This window comes from Scyliorhinus torazame, chromosome 1 (assembly GCF_047496885.1).
Source record: "Scyliorhinus torazame isolate Kashiwa2021f chromosome 1, sScyTor2.1, whole genome shotgun sequence".
NCBI lineage: Eukaryota > Metazoa > Chordata > Chondrichthyes > Carcharhiniformes > Scyliorhinidae > Scyliorhinus > Scyliorhinus torazame.
In genome coordinates, this window is record NC_092707.1 from 133,960,644 (window position 1) to 133,979,143 (window position 18,500).

The window sequence follows — 18,500 nt, forward strand, 5'->3', positions numbered from 1 at the left end:
TATCAAGTTAGTGAGACACGACCTCCCCTTCACAAAACCGTGCTGCCTCTCACTAATACGTCCATTTGCTTCCAAATGGGAGTAGATCCTGTCTCGAAGAATTCTCTCCAGTAATTTCCCTACCACTGAAGTAAGGCTCACCGGCCTGTAGTTCCCGGGATTATCCCTGCCACCCTTCTTAAACAGAGGAACAACATTGGCTATTCTCCAGTCCTCCGGGACATCCCCTGAAGACAGCGAGGATCCAAAGATTTCTGTCAAGGCCTCAGCAATTTCCTCTCCAGCCTCCTTCAGTATTCTGGGGTAGATCCCATCCGGCCCTGGGGACTTATCTACCTTAATATTTTTTAAGACACCCAACACCTCGTCTTTTTGGATCACAATGTGACCCAGGCTATCTACACCCCCTTCTCCAGACTCAACATCTACCAATTCCTTCTCTTTGGTGAATACTGATGCAAAGTATTCATTTAGTACCTCGCCCATTTCCTCTGGCTCCACACATAGATTCCCTTGCCTATCCTTCAGTGGGCCAACCCTTTCCCTGGCTACCCTCTTGCTTTTTATGTAAGTGTAAAAAGCCTTGGGATTTTCCTTAACCCTATTTGCCAATGACTTTTCATGACCCCTTCTAGCCCTCCTGACTCCCTGCTTAAGTTCCTTCCTACTTTCCTTATATGCCACACAGGCTTCGTCTGTTCCCAGCCTTTTAGCCCTGACAAATGCCTCCTTTTTCTTTTTGACCCTCTATGCCCTGTACGGAGAGGGTCGCGATGCAGTACCCACGGATTTATATGGAATGGGATCCGGAGGCCAGGGAGATTTTCTGGGTGACGGGGAGGACTGGGAGGGAGCAGCGCCTTACCGTAGCAGGGTGGATGAAACTCTCTGTGCTCCCGGAGTCGAAGAGGCAGGTCGTCTCATGCCCGTTGATCCTGACAGTCGTTGTAGCGGTCGCGAGGTTGCGGGGCCGAGACTGATCGAGGGTGATGGAGGCGAACTGCGGAAGATGTTGGGAGTTGTTGGGCTGACCGGCGGTGACAGAGGTATCGGCGGCCCACGAACGGCCAGGCGAGCAGGGATCCTGTGGCGCAGTCCAAGATGGTGCCGAAGATAGCGGCGCCCACGGGGCGCACATGGCGGACGATATCCAAGATGGCAGCGCCCATGGGCCGCACGTGGCTGGCGGCGGCGAAGATGGTGGGGCCCCTGGATCGCACGTAGGGGGTGTAGCGATGCTGGGCCTGGAAACGGCAGCGATCGATCGGGCCTGGCAAACGGAGACGAAGTGGCCCTTCTTGCCACACCCGTTGTAGGTCCTGCTCCGCGCTGGGCAGCGTTGTCTGGGGGACTTGTTCTGCCCACAAAAATAGCATTTGGGGCCTCTGGAGTTGGCTGGCTGCTGCACGGCGCAGGCTTGCGGTGTACCCAGGTCGGAAGATGGTGGGGCCCACGACGCCCACGAGGGTGCCGTGCGGTCGGAGGTGTAGGACTCCAGATTGCGGGAGGCCACTTTTATGGAGTTAGCAAGCTGCACAGTCTCTGTAAGGTCGAGCGTACCCCCTTCGAATAACCGCTGGCGAACATAATTGGACTTAATGCCCGTGACATCGGCATCTCTGATCAGCAGTTCTGCGTGTTGGAATGCTGACACGTCTGGCAATTACAGTTCCTACCAAGTATCTGCAGAGCACGCAAGAAATCGTCCTGAGACTCCCCCGGGAGTTGCCGTCTCGTGGCCAGGAGGCGCCTGGCGAACACCTGATTCACAGTCCTGATGTACTGTCCTTTTAGTAGCGCCATCGCTTCCGTGTAGGTGAGCGCGTCCCGAATGAGGGGGTAAACCTGTGGGCTCACCCGTGAGTAGAGGATCTGGAGCTTCTGCGGGTCTGAGAGGGCTTCTGTGGCTGCTCTGAGGTATCCTTCAAAGCAGGCTAGCCAGTGGTCGAAGTTGGCTGTGGCGTCGGCTGCATGAGGGTTCAGCTCCAGGCAATCAGGCTTGATTAAGACGTTCATTTCTAAAATTCTAGTGCAATAAATTGATGTACCATCAATGACCACGAGACGAAAATGGTGAAACTATTGAGGCTTTCTTGCACTAGACGTTGAGCCTCCTGCAGCTGGTACCAGAATGGAAGCAGCACAGGAGAGCTTACACTTTTATACAGCGCCTGCTGGGAGGAGCCAGCAGGCTGGGATTTACTGTGTTAACTGTAGTACAGTGGAAGTACCGTAATACACGTAGTGTGTGACCAGTGGTGTTTACCACAGTGTGGGAGAGGAGGAGAGAGGGACATGCGGGGGCAGGGGCTGCATTGCAGGCCAGCGCCACTGTGTAGAACGTTGGACCTGGTTGGGCACAGGGGTACGCACCATGCTAACATATCTGCCTTGCCCCCCCTGCAGACAATGAATTTCGGAATCCAACCAGGAATCATCTTAGCTGCCGCAGCCCTGCGGGATGCACTGAGGCTGCACCTGGGGAGGACCCTGCAGCAAAGCAGCCTGCTCCAGAGGAACAGGAGTCAACCAGTGAGGTTGGAGAGCCAGCTGTCCAATAGGCCGAGGAGGAGGTGGCATTAGGCCTCATGTGTACAGACAACGTTGGTCATTCGAGGACTTGCCACACCGGGCATGTCGTCGAAGGCTCTGGCTGAGCAGGGGGACCTTATGGCATATCTGCCAGATCATGGCGCACCTGGAATCGTGGGTGTATGGGGAAGGACACCTGGTCCTGGTGGCCATCAACGTTTACTACGAGATTCTTCCAGGCACCGAGTGGGGACCTGACTGGTGTTTCGCGAACTTGGTGCACAGGTGCATCCGTTCCATCATGGAGGCCCTATATGCCCGCTCGGCACAATGCATCCATTTCAATGTGGACCGAGCCCACCAGGATCCCCGCGCAGCGGGAGTGGCCGCCATCGCCGGTGCCCCAGGTTCAGGGGGGGATGGAGGGGACATGAGTCCCCCTAAGAGCACCGGCACATAAAGGGGTGGTCGTCACAAACCGAAAGAGGTTTACTCCATGAACATGCAGCTGATGTGTGACCATCAGATTCATATCATGCACGTCTGCGCCCGATACCCGGGCAGTGTGCACGATGCCTTCATCCTGGCACACTTGATCGTTCCCGACACATTCAAAGTGCACCCCAGGGTGAAGGGTTGGCTCCTGGGCGCCAGGGGTTATCCGCTGCACTCAGGCTTAGGATGCCTATCCGGAATCCACAGACCAACACAGAAACCCGCTACAATGGCACCCATGCCGTCAGCAGAGGCGTGATTGAGCGGTGCATCGCCATACTGAAGATGTGATTCAGGTACCTGGACTGCTCCAGAGCGGCCCTTCAGTACAGTACTAGGAAGGTCTCCCAAATCATAGTGGACTGCTGCATTCTCCACAACATCGTGCAGCAGAGGGGCGACGTGCTGGAGGAGGAGATGATGCCAGGTCTCGTGCGACAAGGAGGATGAGAGGGAGGGTCAGAATGGGCAGGGCATTGGGCCTGGGCAGGCACAGGTGACCGCACAACGGGATGCTCTAATGCCTCCAGATTTGCTGCAAGGGAGGCATGGCCGATGGCGGCATGGACATCCTCTCCCACCCCCAGAACCCCATTATGCCCTCCCATGGCCACCCTCCCTGCACCAACCATGCCAACTTAACTAACGTCTAATTTTCTGCCCTTTTGGGCCCTAACTTTACATCTAGGTGGCTCTCCAGGCGGTACATCTGGGGTGGAGGCGGCCTGCTACGATTCCCGCCCTGTGACCTGGGTCCTCTTTGGTCCTCTGGAGCGACCGGGCCTGTACGAGCCTGGCAGTCTCGCGGGTGTCCCAGGTGACGTGGGGCCACTCTATTCTGCCCGCTGCCCATCAGCTGCGCCAGATACAGGAGCGGGGATGGGGGGGGGGGTTGCTCTGAGGTGATGTGGTGTTTCAGCACCTCCCCTGTGGGGATCCCATCATCTCCTCCTCCTTCAGGTGTCCGATGGCCGCAGGCTACTAGTTGAGATGGGTGGGCGGCCGGAGCGATTTCTGGGTGCTCCCCTGCCACCTGGTGCTGCCTGTGCTGGAGGCCCACTCTCATCTCAACCAGGGTCTCAATGCTCGTGGCCATGGAGCACGGGATTGGGCCACATCCCTCTGGGACTGTACCACGTCACTCAGTGACTGTGCCAGGTCCCCGTGACTGGCTCAGGTCAGCCAGTGCCAGGTTAATGCCCTCAATGCCTGCAGCCATGACCCGTTGTGACTGGGCCAAGCTCTGAAGCGCTGCAGCAATGTCCAGGTGACCCTAGTACATAGCTGCCTGTGATAGGGCAGCCTTGACCTATGCCTCGGCCACCGACCGCACCCTGTATCCCAGGCCTTGACACAAGACCAAAACCTTTGCCACCAAGACCCCCACTATGGTCGCCACATGTGCGGTGTTAGCCTGGGTGGCACGCATGGTCGGCACAGCCTCCTGCCCCTGAAGGTGCTTGGACTCCTCCAACTGCACCTGCAGGTGCTGGATGCTCGCCGACTACCCCTCATTGTCGTCCCTGGCTCTGCAACCGCATCTCCAGCATCGATGGGACTGTCCATTCCAGAAGCCCGAGACCCATCTGGACGGCAGCTTGCCCCAGGTGTCAGCCGGCCCTCCAACCGTCGGGAGTTCCTACCTCTCCCTGATGTACCACTGCACGTGTGTGCTGCGCACCAGGTAGTGCCCCAGGAGCTTCTTCTCTGGGATGGTGGAGGGTGTTGGAGACAGCTGTGTCGGGAAGTACGTGTCGTCCCCAGACTGATGCTCTGCGATGTCGCGGACTAGTGTTTGGGGGTTCGCATCGTTGCCGATGCCACCTCATCGCTGGACGTGTCCTGGGGTTGTGGCCAGGGCCTCATCTTCAGGTGATCTTGCATGACACAAGACATGCCGCATTGTTGGATCGCGGGTTGGGTGGTGGTGTGGGGGAGGTGGGGTGGCGGGGTGATGTGGAGGTGCTGGGGTTAGAGTGGAGTGGGGGAGGTGGGATGGCAGGATGGTGTGGGGTGGTGTTTGGGTTTGTGCCACGTGTGCCAAAGGGGCACCGCAACTCAGCGAGTGCTCACTTTGTTCCCCGATGTCGACCTCCACCTCTGCGACTGCCCTCTCCCCGGGCCCAGGTCCAGTGCCCATCACTCCGCGACAGTGAGGGCTGCAGGTCCAGCAGGCCCCCTCCAGTCTTCTCTCCCACCCTGCGGTTGTGCGCCGCCTTCTCCTGGGGGAGGGAAAACAGAAAATGCATAGTGTCAGGCAGTCAGATGCGGGCAGCACAGGGTTGGGCAGCTGGTGGCCTTTGTTAACAGGGCATCCGGCCATGGCGTGCGGTATGGGTGCTGACATGTGGTGCAGGGTGGGGTGTGAGCAGACTGCCAGGGATTGGGTTTGGTTGCCCTCCGAGTGGGGGGGTTTACGGGTGTGTGCGATCGTGCCAGGGCCATGGTGCTGGCTACTCACTCAGGCGCCCTGAGGTCATGCAGCTTTTTCCAGCACTGTTGGCCAATCCTGGTGGTGGGGCCCATGGTGCTCACAGTCTCCGCAACCTGCACCCAGGCCCGGTGTACGGCGGCGGGTGGCAGCTTCCTTCTCAGCCTGGGGAACAGGGGGCGGGATTCTCCACCCCGTCGCGCCACATTTCTGCCCCGACCGGCCGGCGGGATTCTCTGTTACGCCAGCCGGTCAATGGGGTTTCCCATTGTGGGGCAGCCCCACGCCGTCGTGAAACCCCCCGGGCCCCAGCGTAATGGAGAATCAAGCCGGCGGAGAATCCCGGCTCGGGTGTCCCACCTCTCCTTCACGGTGTCCTGCAGGGTCTTGCTTCACATCTGCGAACCACGTACAGCTCTTCTTGCTGCCATCTTGTTGGCTGGAATGAGTGTGTGTGGGGAGTGGGGTGCTCATACGCGGCCGCAGCTTGTCCGCCTCTTGAGTGTCAATTCCAACGCTGGTGAATCGAACATCATTTTTCGCTAGAATTTTGGCGCCGGTGTTAGCCCATTAACGGACCCTGAATTGCTTTGTGACCAGCGCCACTTCCGTGGTCATCGAATACCACCGATTCAGTCCCGGTGTCAGCACTTAGTCTCTGATACAGAGAATCCAGCCCACTGTCTTTTGGGCCAGGGTTCCATTCTGGGTGCTTCCCGTCCAGTTGTAACATCAACTGGGATCGTAAAATTAGTTGGCAAATGTTGTGCAGTAAGAAGTTGGAGTTGAATCTTGTGGAGGAGAGGAGAGTGAGAAGCTATTGGGCAGCACGGTAGCATGGTGGTTAGCACAATTGCTTCACAGCTCCAGGGTCCCAGGTTCGATCCCTGGCTTGGGTCACTGTCTGTGCGGAGTCTGCACGTTCTCCCCGTGTCTGCGTGGGTTTCCTCCGGGTGCTCCAGTTTCCTCCCACAGTCCAAAGATGTGCAGGTTAGGTGGATTGGCCATGCTAAATTGCCCTTAGCGTCCAAAATTGCCCTTAGTGCTGGGTAGGGTTACTGGGTTATGGGGATAGGGTGGAGGTGTGGACCTTGGGTAGGGTGCTCTTCCAAGAGCCGGTGCAGTCTTGATGGGCCGAATGGCCTCCTTCTGCACTGTAAATTCTATGAGATCATGGCTATAATATAGCAAGGGAAGAAGGTAAGGAACTGAAGAGCGAGCCTTGATGTTCAAAACAAAAGATCCATCACTTTTTCAAACTGAAAGAGTAGACCTATTGCATGAACAAAGTGTTTGGGCTTGTCATCATGTTCCAGTATAATCCTGAAGTAGTAGGATGATTTGTGCGTCAAATGGGGAGATAATTAGTACAAGTGTAATTACTTTTTTCCTAATGCATGTTGGTATCAATTCATTAAATATTCCTTGTGATAAATTACGCAAAAACCATTCAGTTTGGTGGTCAGTTGGCCAATTATTTACTTTCAATCAACACTTAAACAGGTTTTATTCTCTCAATCGTGCGTGCTAATAATTTAGGTTTTAGTTTAACTTGCCCTTCACTGAAGGATTTTATTTTATATTTTAGGGAGGACATTTGCTGAAGAATCAAACTCCACATCTATGCCAGTGTTTGACAGTAAGTGTGCTTTTAAAGTGTGTTTTATGTTTAAGGTGTGTGTTGCGTTACCCTCAGTCCCACATTTGGAGCTTTCACCTTTGGTTCAATTGTGTTGAAAACTGTGTTGTTGAGTTGAAATGTAGTTCTGTACACTCTCCATATGTGGGGACAATACTTGAAGAATGTTGGATATGTGCTTCTTTCCATTGTGTGCTTTGATGTTTCAGTCATTTAGTATGCATTAAAGTAATTATTCAGTGGAGGCAGTTTCATCCGAGTGTCCGTTTAAGAAATGTTTTTATCTTTTCACATGGCTTCAATGATGTCATTGTGTGGGTGGAGCTGGGCTGTGGCTCTCTGGGTTTTACTTTTGTTTTGGGTTCTGGGCTGGTTTTGAACTGCACAGGTTGAAAGAAGTGTTTCTCCGTCTTCATTTTAAAAGCTGTTTCCAGACTGCTTGATAACTTAAAAGAGATAATTGCTTTCCGGAAGGAATTCAAACCTGCTGTTTGAGAAGGGGAACAGAGTATCACTAACAATTCTGATACCAGTAAGAGTGCCATGTGCTGGGCCACACCTTTGAAAAGGAGTTTCTGGTTTTACTTGGATTTTGTTATTGAATTGGAACAGTTAAGGGGGAATTCATTAATCATTATACATAAATTACTGTAGCTGTGTAGGGTCTTTATCTTTGTAGTTGTTAAAATATTTTACTGTGTGTGTTTATACTAATGCTATCTACATTCATAGAATAAAGTTTTTTTTAAATTAAAAGCGCCTAAGAACTCTGTTGAAAAACACCTGAAAGGCAGGCTCTTGTGCTCATCCTAGCGAAATTCAATAAACAGTTATACGTCAGGTGAACTCCATAATATGCTTTGGAGTTTTGTAAACCATGGCCCATAACAGCAGACAGATACCATATATTGCTAATTTATCCTGTGTGTTAAAGTGCAATGAAATGGATGATTCCTCTCTCTATTTATAAGCCAATTGCCCCTAATGTGGTGTTTCTTGGTGATGAGTCTGCATATCTGCATCTTTAAGTGGACAGTTGTGGTAATGCCAGAAAAAAACATTTCAAGCGCAGGGGCGGAATTCTCCGACTTCCCGCCGGGTCGGAGAATCGGTGCGGCGCCACGCGAATCGCGCCACGCCGCCCTGACGCCAGGATGACATTCTCCGCAGTGCGGAGAATGGAGCTGGCATGGTCGGCACGGTGCCGGTCGGGGTATTCACCGAATCTCCGGCCCGGGATGGCACGGGCCGGCGCGTTGATTCTCTAGCCCGGATGGGCCTAGCGGCCGTCAACAAAAAGCCGCGTCCCACCGGCGCCGTTCTAACATCCTCTGAGCCGGTGGGACCTCGGCGTTGAAGGGTCCGGAGCAGCCTTTGGCGGGGTGAGGGGGGTCTGGCCCCGGTAGGGGCCTCCGTGGTGGCCTGGCCCGCGATCAGGACCGACCGATCAGCGGGCCGGCCTCTCTGTCCCCTGGCCTCCTTTCCTCCGCGCCGGCTCCTGTAGCCCTGCATCATTTGGCGTTGGGGCCGGCGGCGGGAAGAAGGCCACTGCACATGCGCCAGTTGGCGCTGGCCCAACTGCGCATGCGCGGACCCCGCTGCGCTGGGTTCAGGCTGAGATCGGCAGCTGGAGCGGCGTAGGCCGCTCCAGCACCGTCCTAGCCCCCTGTGGGCCACAGAATGGGGTCTCGGAACGTGCACCGATGCCGGAGTAAAACACTCCCGTTTTTACTCCGGCGTCAGCACTTAGCCGCCCGTTGGGAGAATCCCGCCCCTGATTTCTGGAGGATTTGGTATTAAAATGTACCTTTTTCACAGTAATAAAATGTTAATTCTCCAACCTTAATTGTTTCATTCCTTGTAGTTATGTGTGTATGCCCTGCCTGCTGTCTTACCTGGTACTTCACATTGTTCTATAAAGCTACTTGCCTGTTCAATGTATAATAATCCTAATTTCCTAATATCGGGCGAAATTCTCCCCCAACGGCGCGATGTCCGCTGACTAGCTCCAAAAACGGTGCCAATCAGACGGGCATCGCGCCAGCCCAAAGGACATTGAGGGGCTAGGCCGACGTTGGAGGGATTTCCGCCCCGCCAGCTGGCGGAAATGGCGTTTGTTGCCCCGCCAGCTGGCGCGGAAATGCGGCGCATGCGCGGGAGCGTCAGCGGCCGCTGACAGTTTCCCGGCGCATGCGCGGGAGCGTCAGCGGCCGCTGACAGTTTCCCGCGCATGCACAGTGGGGAGAGTCTCTTCCGCCTCCGCCATGGTGGAGGCCGTGGCTGAGGCGGAAGGGAAAGAGTGCCCCCATGGCACACGCCCGCCCGCGGATCGGTGGGCCCCGATCGCGGGCCAGGCCACCGTGGGGGCACCCCCCGGGGTCAGATCGCCCCGAGCCCCCCCCCCAGGAGCCCGGAGCCCGCCCACGCCGCCTGGTCCCGCCGGTAAATACCAGGTTTAATTTACGCCGGCGGGACAGGCAATTTCTGGGCAGGACTTCGGCCCATCCAGGCTGGAGAATTGAGCGGGGAGTCCCGCCAACCGGCGCGGCCCGATTCCCGCCCCCGCCCAATCTCCGGTACCGGAGACTTCGGCGGGGGCGGGGGCGGGATTCACAGCGGCCAACGGCCATTCTCCGACCCGGCGGGGGGTCGGAGAATGACGCCCATCATCTTCACTACTTATCCGGCCTTCACTGATTATTTTCTATCTTTTAAGATCTTTGCTGCAGGTTTTTATAGACACGTTAATGAAAACCATGACAGTTTCTTACTGGACTGTTGGGTATGAGACAATTTATCTGTCCTTCTGCTTACAAAACTATCACTTAGTTAATCAAGCGAAGCAAAAAGGAACCACTCTAACGAAAGGATTTAATCACTTTGGTTAAAGGATGACATGATTATGGAGCAAGGCTGTTGACACTCAAAACTTGTGATTTTTTTATTGCTTATATAAAGGAGACCAAAGAAAACCTAGAGTTGAATGAACCATTTCATTGGCTTGTGGCAGTGAGCAGATGTGGGGACGCAATTTAGCGGCCTCTTTGCGCCCGACTTTGTGTTAGGACGAGGCCCGTTGAACCTCGCAAAAGGCCTCTGGTGAGGTCTGCGATGCTCGACACAGCTTGCCAGATTTAACAGAGTCTCCCGAGATGTCACAATCTGGATCTTGCCCTCACTGGGCGAAATCCAGATCAGCATATTTAAATGATCCATTGAGCTCATTTAAATATGCGTTTGCAGGATTCTCCTGGTGCCCAGGACCTAACAGCCGTGCCTGGGAGAACTCGCCAGGGTGTCATTTAGTACTGGTTTCCACAAATGTAGACCAGTCATCTGGGGGAGGAGTCTTCCAGGCCATTCTCTCTGCACATCTCTGCACGTTCTCCCCATGTCTGCGTGGGTTTCCTCCGGGTGCTCTGGTTTCCTCCCACAGTCCAAAGATGTGCAGGTTAGGTCGATTGGCCATGCTAAATTGCCCTTAGTGTCCAAAAAGGTTAGGAGGGGTTATTGGGTTAAGGGGATAGGGTGGAAGCGAGGGCTTAATGTGGGTTGGTGCAGACGCGATGAGCTGAATGGCCTCCTTCTGCACTGTATGTTCTATGTTAGGGACACCTGTGTGGTCGGGACAGAGCGGGGTGGCACTCTGGCACTCCAGGATGCCTGGGTAGCACTGCCAGGCTGCCAGTGCCAGGCTGCCAGGTTGGCACAATCAGGTATCGGGCCCGGGGCCATTACCAGGTGACTGGACATTTCTGGGGGCCTCTCCAGGGTTGGGGGGAGGTGAGGGGGTGGTTGAAAAAAGGGGACTGTTGAGGTGCCGGCGGTGGTGCAGGGGGTTGGCGGAGGGGAGATCAAGCTTGCCAGCAGGAAATGACGAAGTGCGGTCTTGAGAGAGAGAGGCCGCCCGAGGCCAAAAATAAACTGGCAAAGTGCCGTTAAATAGCAAGATGTTTCTCAGCGCTGCAGCCACCGGGAACATTAAATGTGCCGAAACTAGGACATAGATTTTTTTTTTCTAGTTAAATCACACCAGGGGAATAAGGAGTAAGTTTTCAAAATATCCCAAAGTGATTTGGGTGAGCATGATGTTGGAAATCCTGACTTTTTCACGGCGCCCGAGCACCCGGGTACGATCCTGGCCCCAGGTCACTGTCCGTGTGGAGTTTGCACATTCTCCCCGTGGGTCTCAGCCCCACAACCCAAAACGATGTGCAGGGTAGGTGAATTGGCGATGCTAAATTGCCCCTTAAATGGGAAAAAAAATTGGGTTCTCTAAATTTATTTTTTTAAAAGGAAATCCTGACCTTTGCACTGATGTACACGGCTGGCACTTTTCTTTGGCTCGATTAAACTGGCAATGTCTAAATATCTGGGGAGGATATTTTAAGCAGCCCATAATAGATCATTTGCTCTGAGAAATTCACTTGCAAAGCATTCGAGTTGGCTGGTTTTGCATGTTGGTGCCAAGGCAGATGTAGCATTAATGCAACATTTGACAATGTCATATTCTTATTAATATAATTTGAGAAAAAGTCATTTTTCGGCCTTGATCTGTTTGGCAGTGCTCAAGTGCTGCTACTTTACTATCTCTTTAATTTGTATTCACGACAAGACGAGCACTGACAGGCAGTGCCACGTAACTCAATGGATCACCATTGATGTTCAGAAATTAAATAGTTTTGTGCTTTCACATTATTACACTCTGGTATCCTTTGATTCCTGGAGATGCAGGGTGACAATCAAAGATGAACTCCTGCAGACAGACTAAATCCACTATTAAAGTAATGTCATGTGAGAGTACCTTTACGAAATGGGTGTTTATAAATAGGTGTGTATATAAGTATCTGTAGTGAGAGTAGCTTTAAGAAGTGGGTGTTTATTACTGCAGTGATGTCAGAGAGTGGGTGGAGCTCGGCTGTCTGTCAGCTTTTTACTTTCGGTTTTGAGCAGGCTGCAGGGTTTGTTTTAGTTTCATTTTCAGAGCTGGATAGCTGCAGTCACAGCCAGAAGGTGTATTAGAGTCTCTCTCTGTAATCTAAAGAATGTAAATCGATCCTTTGGTGATTTAAAACTAATAACTGCTCTTTTTTTAAAGTCTTCTGGATATTAAAAGGACAGCTTAAGAATCACTTTGTGTTGTATTCTTTGGGGGTTGTATTTGAATTGATGGTTGCTAAGATGTTCACTGTTGCTTTAGAAAGGTTAACTTAAGTTCATAGAATAAACATTGTTTTGTTTTAAAAAATACTTTTTCATTTCTGCTGTACTACACCTGTAGAGTGGGCCGTGTGCTCCCCATCCCACAATCTATTAAAAGTTGTGGGTCAGGTGAACTCCATGATACACTTTGGGGCATGCAGGAGCAGGGATTGGTGCTGGTCATGCATGCCACCCAGGCTGACATCGCATGGGTGGCTTCCATGGTATTGGGAGCGACAGTTTCAGCCATGGATCAGCATGTCCAAGGCCTGGGGCATTCTGTGCAGACGATGGCCGAGGCCCCGTACAGGGCTGCCCTCTGCCCAGTCCCAGAGGGAGGTGGCCCAGTCACTGGCTGGTGTGGCACAGTCGGAGTGTGATGCGGTGCAGTCCCAGATGGAGATGGTCCACTCCCTGTGCTCCATGGCCGTGAGCTTGCAGACCCTGATCGAGACCAGAGCGGGCCTCCAGGGCTGGCAGCGCCAGGTGGTGGGGGGGGGGGGCCTCAGGGGATGGCTCAGCTCCAACCCCTGACCAATGGAGTAGACAGGGGCCATTGGGCACCCTGAGGGAGGAGGACGCGATGGGGCCCATGCCAGTGATTCCTGCGGGGGAGATGCTGGAACGCCACAGCACCTCGGACTCCCCTCCATGCCCCTCCTGTCCTTGGTGCAACTGGTGGGCAGTGGGCAGAACAGGACGGCACCAGGCCACCCGAGACATCCAAACAGCGGCCGGGCCCATCGAGGCCGGGCTGCCCCAGGAGACACTTGCCAACGGGGACCCTTGTCGCAGGGCAGGAGTCACAGTAGGCCACCTCCACTCCTGCTGTACTGTAGTGTCTGGGAAACCACCTAGGTGTAGTGTTAGGGCCCGTAAAGCATGAAGGTTAGACACCAGTTAGGTTGGGTCGGGTGCAGGGCACAGTTGAGTTATAGGGGCTAGGGCACAGTCTGTGTAGATATTTCTGCACAATAAACACCTTTTATCACTGTTAAAACCTGCCCCAGTGCTCTGTCTGGTAGGCGTGGGTGTGGGCTGGTGCAGGGCAGGGGACCAGTGCAGGCCCTCTGGGAGGACAGTGCTCCCTCACCTCCCCCACTCTGTGCCCGACCATCCACAGCACGCCCAGCCTAGGGATTCGACAGGACCGTGTGATGGACTGGCCAGCTCGCAAGCAGTGATCACCGAGGTGGAATGGGCTACTGTGGGCATGAGTCAGACATTTCCGTACGATGCCAGAGCTCCTCGCAGTGCGGTTTGTCATCATCCTCCATCCCATGGACCAGACCCGCTGTTACTGCCAACCCAGTGCCCTCAGCTTGTAGCGCCACAGGTATGTATAACGGAGGGGTGTGCAAGCAAGCGGTTTGGCGGTGTGGGACGTGAGGGGGTATGGGTCTGGGATGTGATGTCCGTGCACCTGGCCAACACCCCCTTTCTACCCTCTCCCTCCCAGTCGGTGAACCTGGAGGCGATCAGCACGTCCCGTGCACGCTGGCCCTGGCGATGACATTGTGCGGCCTCCTCTGCCTGCCCGGGCCCCATGCCCCAATCATCGTCCCCATCCCCTGCATCCTCCTCATCGGATGAGGCCTGCCCTTCCTCCTCCTCCTCCTCCTCCAGCACATCGCTCCTCTGCTCTGCGATGTTGTGGAGAATGCAGCAGGCCACCACAATGCGGGCGACCCTCTCAACCTCGTACTGGAGGGCCCCTCCAGAGCGGTTCAGGCACCTGAAGCGCATCTTCACCTGAAGCACCGCTCAATCACACTCCTGGTCACTGTATGGGCACTGTTGTAGCAGGTCTCTGTGTCGGTCTGTGGCCTCCGGATAGGCCACAGCAGGTAACCCCTTTCGCCCAGGAACCAACCCCTCAGCCGGGGTTGGAGGGGTGAGGGGTGAAGGGGGGGGGCACGAACTTGTGAGGAATCACCGAGTGTGATGAAGGATGAAGGAGTCACCTGGATCACCTGGGTGACCCGCCCCCACCCCCAAGTATGGGGATGACGTGACCTGCCCCCCCCCCCCCCCCCGGGACCCCTGTTATAGGGAGACCCCCCCCAGGCCCCAGGCAGTACATTGGGGGATGGGTGGCCCTCAGTCGGGCTTGGATGGTCTCTACCAGCGTGTCTCTTATCTCCCTTACCCCCCTTGACCCACCACAAGGTCCACCTTTCCAGGGCCACAATGGTAGGGACCACATGTGATCTGAGCCCACGTGATTCCCGGCCGCAGGGACCGGAAAATAACAGAGGCCAGAGCATAGGGTGACTGGTCCGCTAAATGATTGCAAATGGGTAATTCGCAATCGGGTAGGCCCCCAGTGTGGATCCCGATTTTGCCCGACACCGATTCTCCGTCCCATCAGGGAAAGCAATCCGGGCATCCTAGGACAAAGAATCCCACCCAAGAGGTTTTCCATTTAGAAGGAAATGAGGAGAAATTGTTCTCCTAGAGGGTCATTGGTGTCAAATTAAATTCCCTGGAGAGCATGGAGGCAGGGTCATTGAATATTTTAAGGCTGAGGGAGATAGATTCTTAACTAATAAGGGAGTCAAAGGCTATTGTGGGTACACAGGAAAATTAGGCCACAATCAGATCAGCCATGACCTTGTCTAATGGCAGAGCAGGTTCAAGGAACTGAGTGGCCTACTCCTGATCCCGATTCATATGTTTTATGGGGTCGTATAGTTAATTTAATCCTTCAAATGATACAGTGTACTACAATGTCCGGAAATTTATTTTACCTATTAGGCCATCAATACAGCTTAATAATGCTTCTTCTGTTGAGAGGCCCATGAAAGTTGTCCAAGATAATTTTCCCACCAGTGGTTTTGCTGTCATGCTGGTGGGGCGGGGCCAGATAGAATCGGCAATGCCGCTTCATAGAGACCAGGGCAATGCTTTTAAACGCCCCCCCCCCCCCCCCCCCCCCGTGCCCCCGCCACATGTTCTGGAGCAACCCTCCTATATACATAAAGGGTCCCCCCCCAATGGGGCTCCCCAGAAGGACCGGCCGGCACAGCCAAGTTGGCACAAACAGAGGACACTGTCAGGAGGTGTAATGATATGCAGACACGTAACCAGTGGGTCATCAGAACAGGACACAACCAATGGGTAATCAGAACACCCAGCAGTGGCATCACCACAAGAGGGCACCACACGACAACTATAAAAAGGACAAGGCACACAGGCCCTGCCCCTTCCACCGGCAGAAACCTAGAGAGCAAGACATGTGTGGTTAGCAGCACCATCACACCATAGCACGTGGTTCAGAGCAAGTTCATATAGTTAGTAGAGTATACTGTGTTACTAGAGTCAGATTAGTAGAGTGTAGAACTGATTTAGGAGCTTTGTTAATCGCTCAATAAATACGTTCAACTCACCTCAAGGTCTGGAGTATCCTTCAGCAACACCTACACCAAGTAACGGCTTATGTTACTCAAAGTACAGGAGTGACTACTAAACCTACCTAGTTCAACTTAGTCAGGTCAGAGACAAACTCAGACAGCTCTTTGGCAACAGCCAACACAAACAGCTACCAAATCCAGGCACGATGGACAAGACACAGGTTCCTCGTCAACCCAGGACCAACGGTAATCTTAGTGCTAACTGGCGTTCGTTTAAACAAAAGTTCCAACTATATGTAGAAGCATCCGACTTGAACGGCGCGACCGATGCTCGGAAGATATCTCTCCTACTGACCACTGTGGGTTACCACGCGATAGAGATCTTCAACTCATTTCAATACACAGAAGGGCAGGACAAAACAAAATACTAAACTATCCTGGAAAAATTCGACAGCCACTGCGAGGTTGACACGAATGAAATATTTGAGCGCTACATCTTTAAACAAAGGATGCAAGGTAAAGATGAATTCTTCAATAGTTATCTCACTAACCTTAGACTGCTAGCACAATCCTGCAACTTCGCTGACATAACTGACTCCATGATCAGAGACCAAATCGTTTTTGGAATCCACTCTGATCCTCTGAGAGAGCAATTGCTAAAAATCAAACATATCACCTTAAAGATCGCTATTGAAACGTGCACTGTAAATGAACATTCAAAAAATCGCTGCTCACAATACAAAAACGCTGAGAGTGAAAAACGAGGTGGAGAGTGTTCAGGCCATCTCCCGGATGCAGCGCCTCCACATCGCCGATGGCAGCCATTTTGCACGCTCCTCCAGGGGCCCGGCGCATGCGCAGTACGACCGGGAATATGAATCGGCCGAGAACCGCACTGCGCATGCGCAAACAGCCGAGAACCGCACCGCGCATGCACGACGACGCATGGAACGTCATGACGTGTACAAACTGTGGAACCGCCCACTTTAAGAAAAAATGCCCTGCAAAAGGCAAACAATGTCTCCAATGTGGGAAACTCAACCACTATGCAGCCCTGTGCAGATCTGCACCACAATTCAGGGGTCAGCAACCACAGTTCAAACAGAACCGCATCAGAAGTGTGCAATACCAAATGCATGACTCTGATCAAGGTAGTGCAACAGATCCAGACGATGACTACCTGGATAAAACATTCCGAATAGCCATCTTCACGAAGTGCGAAAACGCCACATTGGGCACCTTACATGTCCAATCAATCCTTGCCGTTGATTCCGAGGATGAATGGAACGTAGTGATGGATGTCAACTGATGCCCCATCCAGTTCAAACTGCACACAGGTGCCTCCGCCAACCTGATCTCGAAGTTGAACTTCACGAAAATCAAGAAGGCTCCCAAAATCCTTCCAGATGCTCGCCAACTCCAGGACTACAATTGCAACGCAATTACCGCACTGGGGTCATGCCATCTGGCAGTGTCCAACCGACACATAGAGACAAGCCTGAGATTCAACATTGTCCAACCAGACAGGGCATCCCTGCTAGGTGCGCAAGCCTGCAAGCAACTGAACCTCATTCAAAGGGTCTACACCATGACGCCGTCTCATCAGGATCTTCAGGCCAGCATTGACGACATACTGACCCAATACCCAGATGTCTTCAGTGGAATGGGCACTCTTCCATACGAGTACAAGATGCTACTGCGGCCTGATGCAAAACATTGGTCCACTCGCCAAGGAGAATCTCTGCTCCACTGACGGATCGACTGAAAGCAGAACTCACAAGCCTACGAAAGAAAGGCATCATCTCTAAGGTCACTGAACCAACTGACTGGGTCAGCTCGATGGTGTGCGTCAAGAAGCTTTTGGGGGACCTACGAATCTGCATCGACCCCAAGGATCTAAACAAAAACATTATGCGGGAACATTACCCAATCCCAAAAAGGGAAGAAATCACGAGCGAAATGGCACACACGCGCTTCTTCACAAAACTGGACGCATCCCAAGGATTCTGGCAAATTCAACTCGAAGAATGCAGCAGAACGCTCTGCACCTTCAACACGCCTTTTGACAGATTCTGCTGCAACCGAATGCCATTTGGCATCATCTCGGCATCAGAAATATTCCACCACATCATGGAACAGATGATGGAAGGAATAGACGGGGTTCGTGTCTACATTGACGATGTCATAATCTGGTCTTCAACTCTGGAGGAACATGTGTCGCGACTGAAGAGAGTATTCCGACGCATACATGAGCATGGCCTCAAGCTAAACAAATCCAAGTGCTGCTTTGGGATGTCCACACTGACGTTCCTGGTTGATCAGATATTGAAACACAGTGTACGCCCGGACACGGACAAAATAAAAGCCATTGAGGCAATGAAAGTCCCCGAGGCCAAGAAAGCAGTGCTGTGCTTCCTTGGAGTGGTAAACTTCCAAGGCAAATTCATCCCGAATTTGACCACACACACAACGTCCCGAAGAAAACTGATCAAGAAATCAACCGCCTTCGAGTGGAAGACAGAACACCAGACTGAATGGTTGGAGCTGAAGGCCAAACTCACCACTGCACCCATCCTCGCATTCTTTGAACCAGATCGCGAAACTAGGGTCTCGACAATTGCGAACCAGGATGGCATTGGAGCGGTACTGTGACAGAAAAATGACACATCATCATGGGTCCCAGTAGCATACGCATCACGGCCAATGGCACTGATGAAGACCAGGTACGCGCAGATTGAAAAGGAGTGTTTAGGTCTTCTCACCGGCATCCTCAAATTCCATGACTACGTCTACGGACTGCCAACATTCACCGTTGAAACAGATCACAGACCCCTGGTCCACAACATCC

General features: G+C 53.2%; 1 protein-coding gene across 1 annotated transcript in view; it reads left to right on the forward strand.

The window, feature by feature from the left end:
• LOC140417302 (receptor-type tyrosine-protein phosphatase U-like) overlaps nucleotides 1–18,500 on the forward strand; it is a 1,277,635-nt gene that overhangs the window by 98,375 nt on the left and 1,160,760 nt on the right. The window contains exon 2 of the mRNA XM_072501194.1: nucleotides 7,047–7,097. Within this exon, the coding sequence (XP_072357295.1) occupies nucleotides 7,082–7,097 (16 nt within the window). The 5' untranslated portion in view covers nucleotides 7,047–7,081. The remainder of the gene's footprint in view (nucleotides 1–7,046; nucleotides 7,098–18,500) is intronic.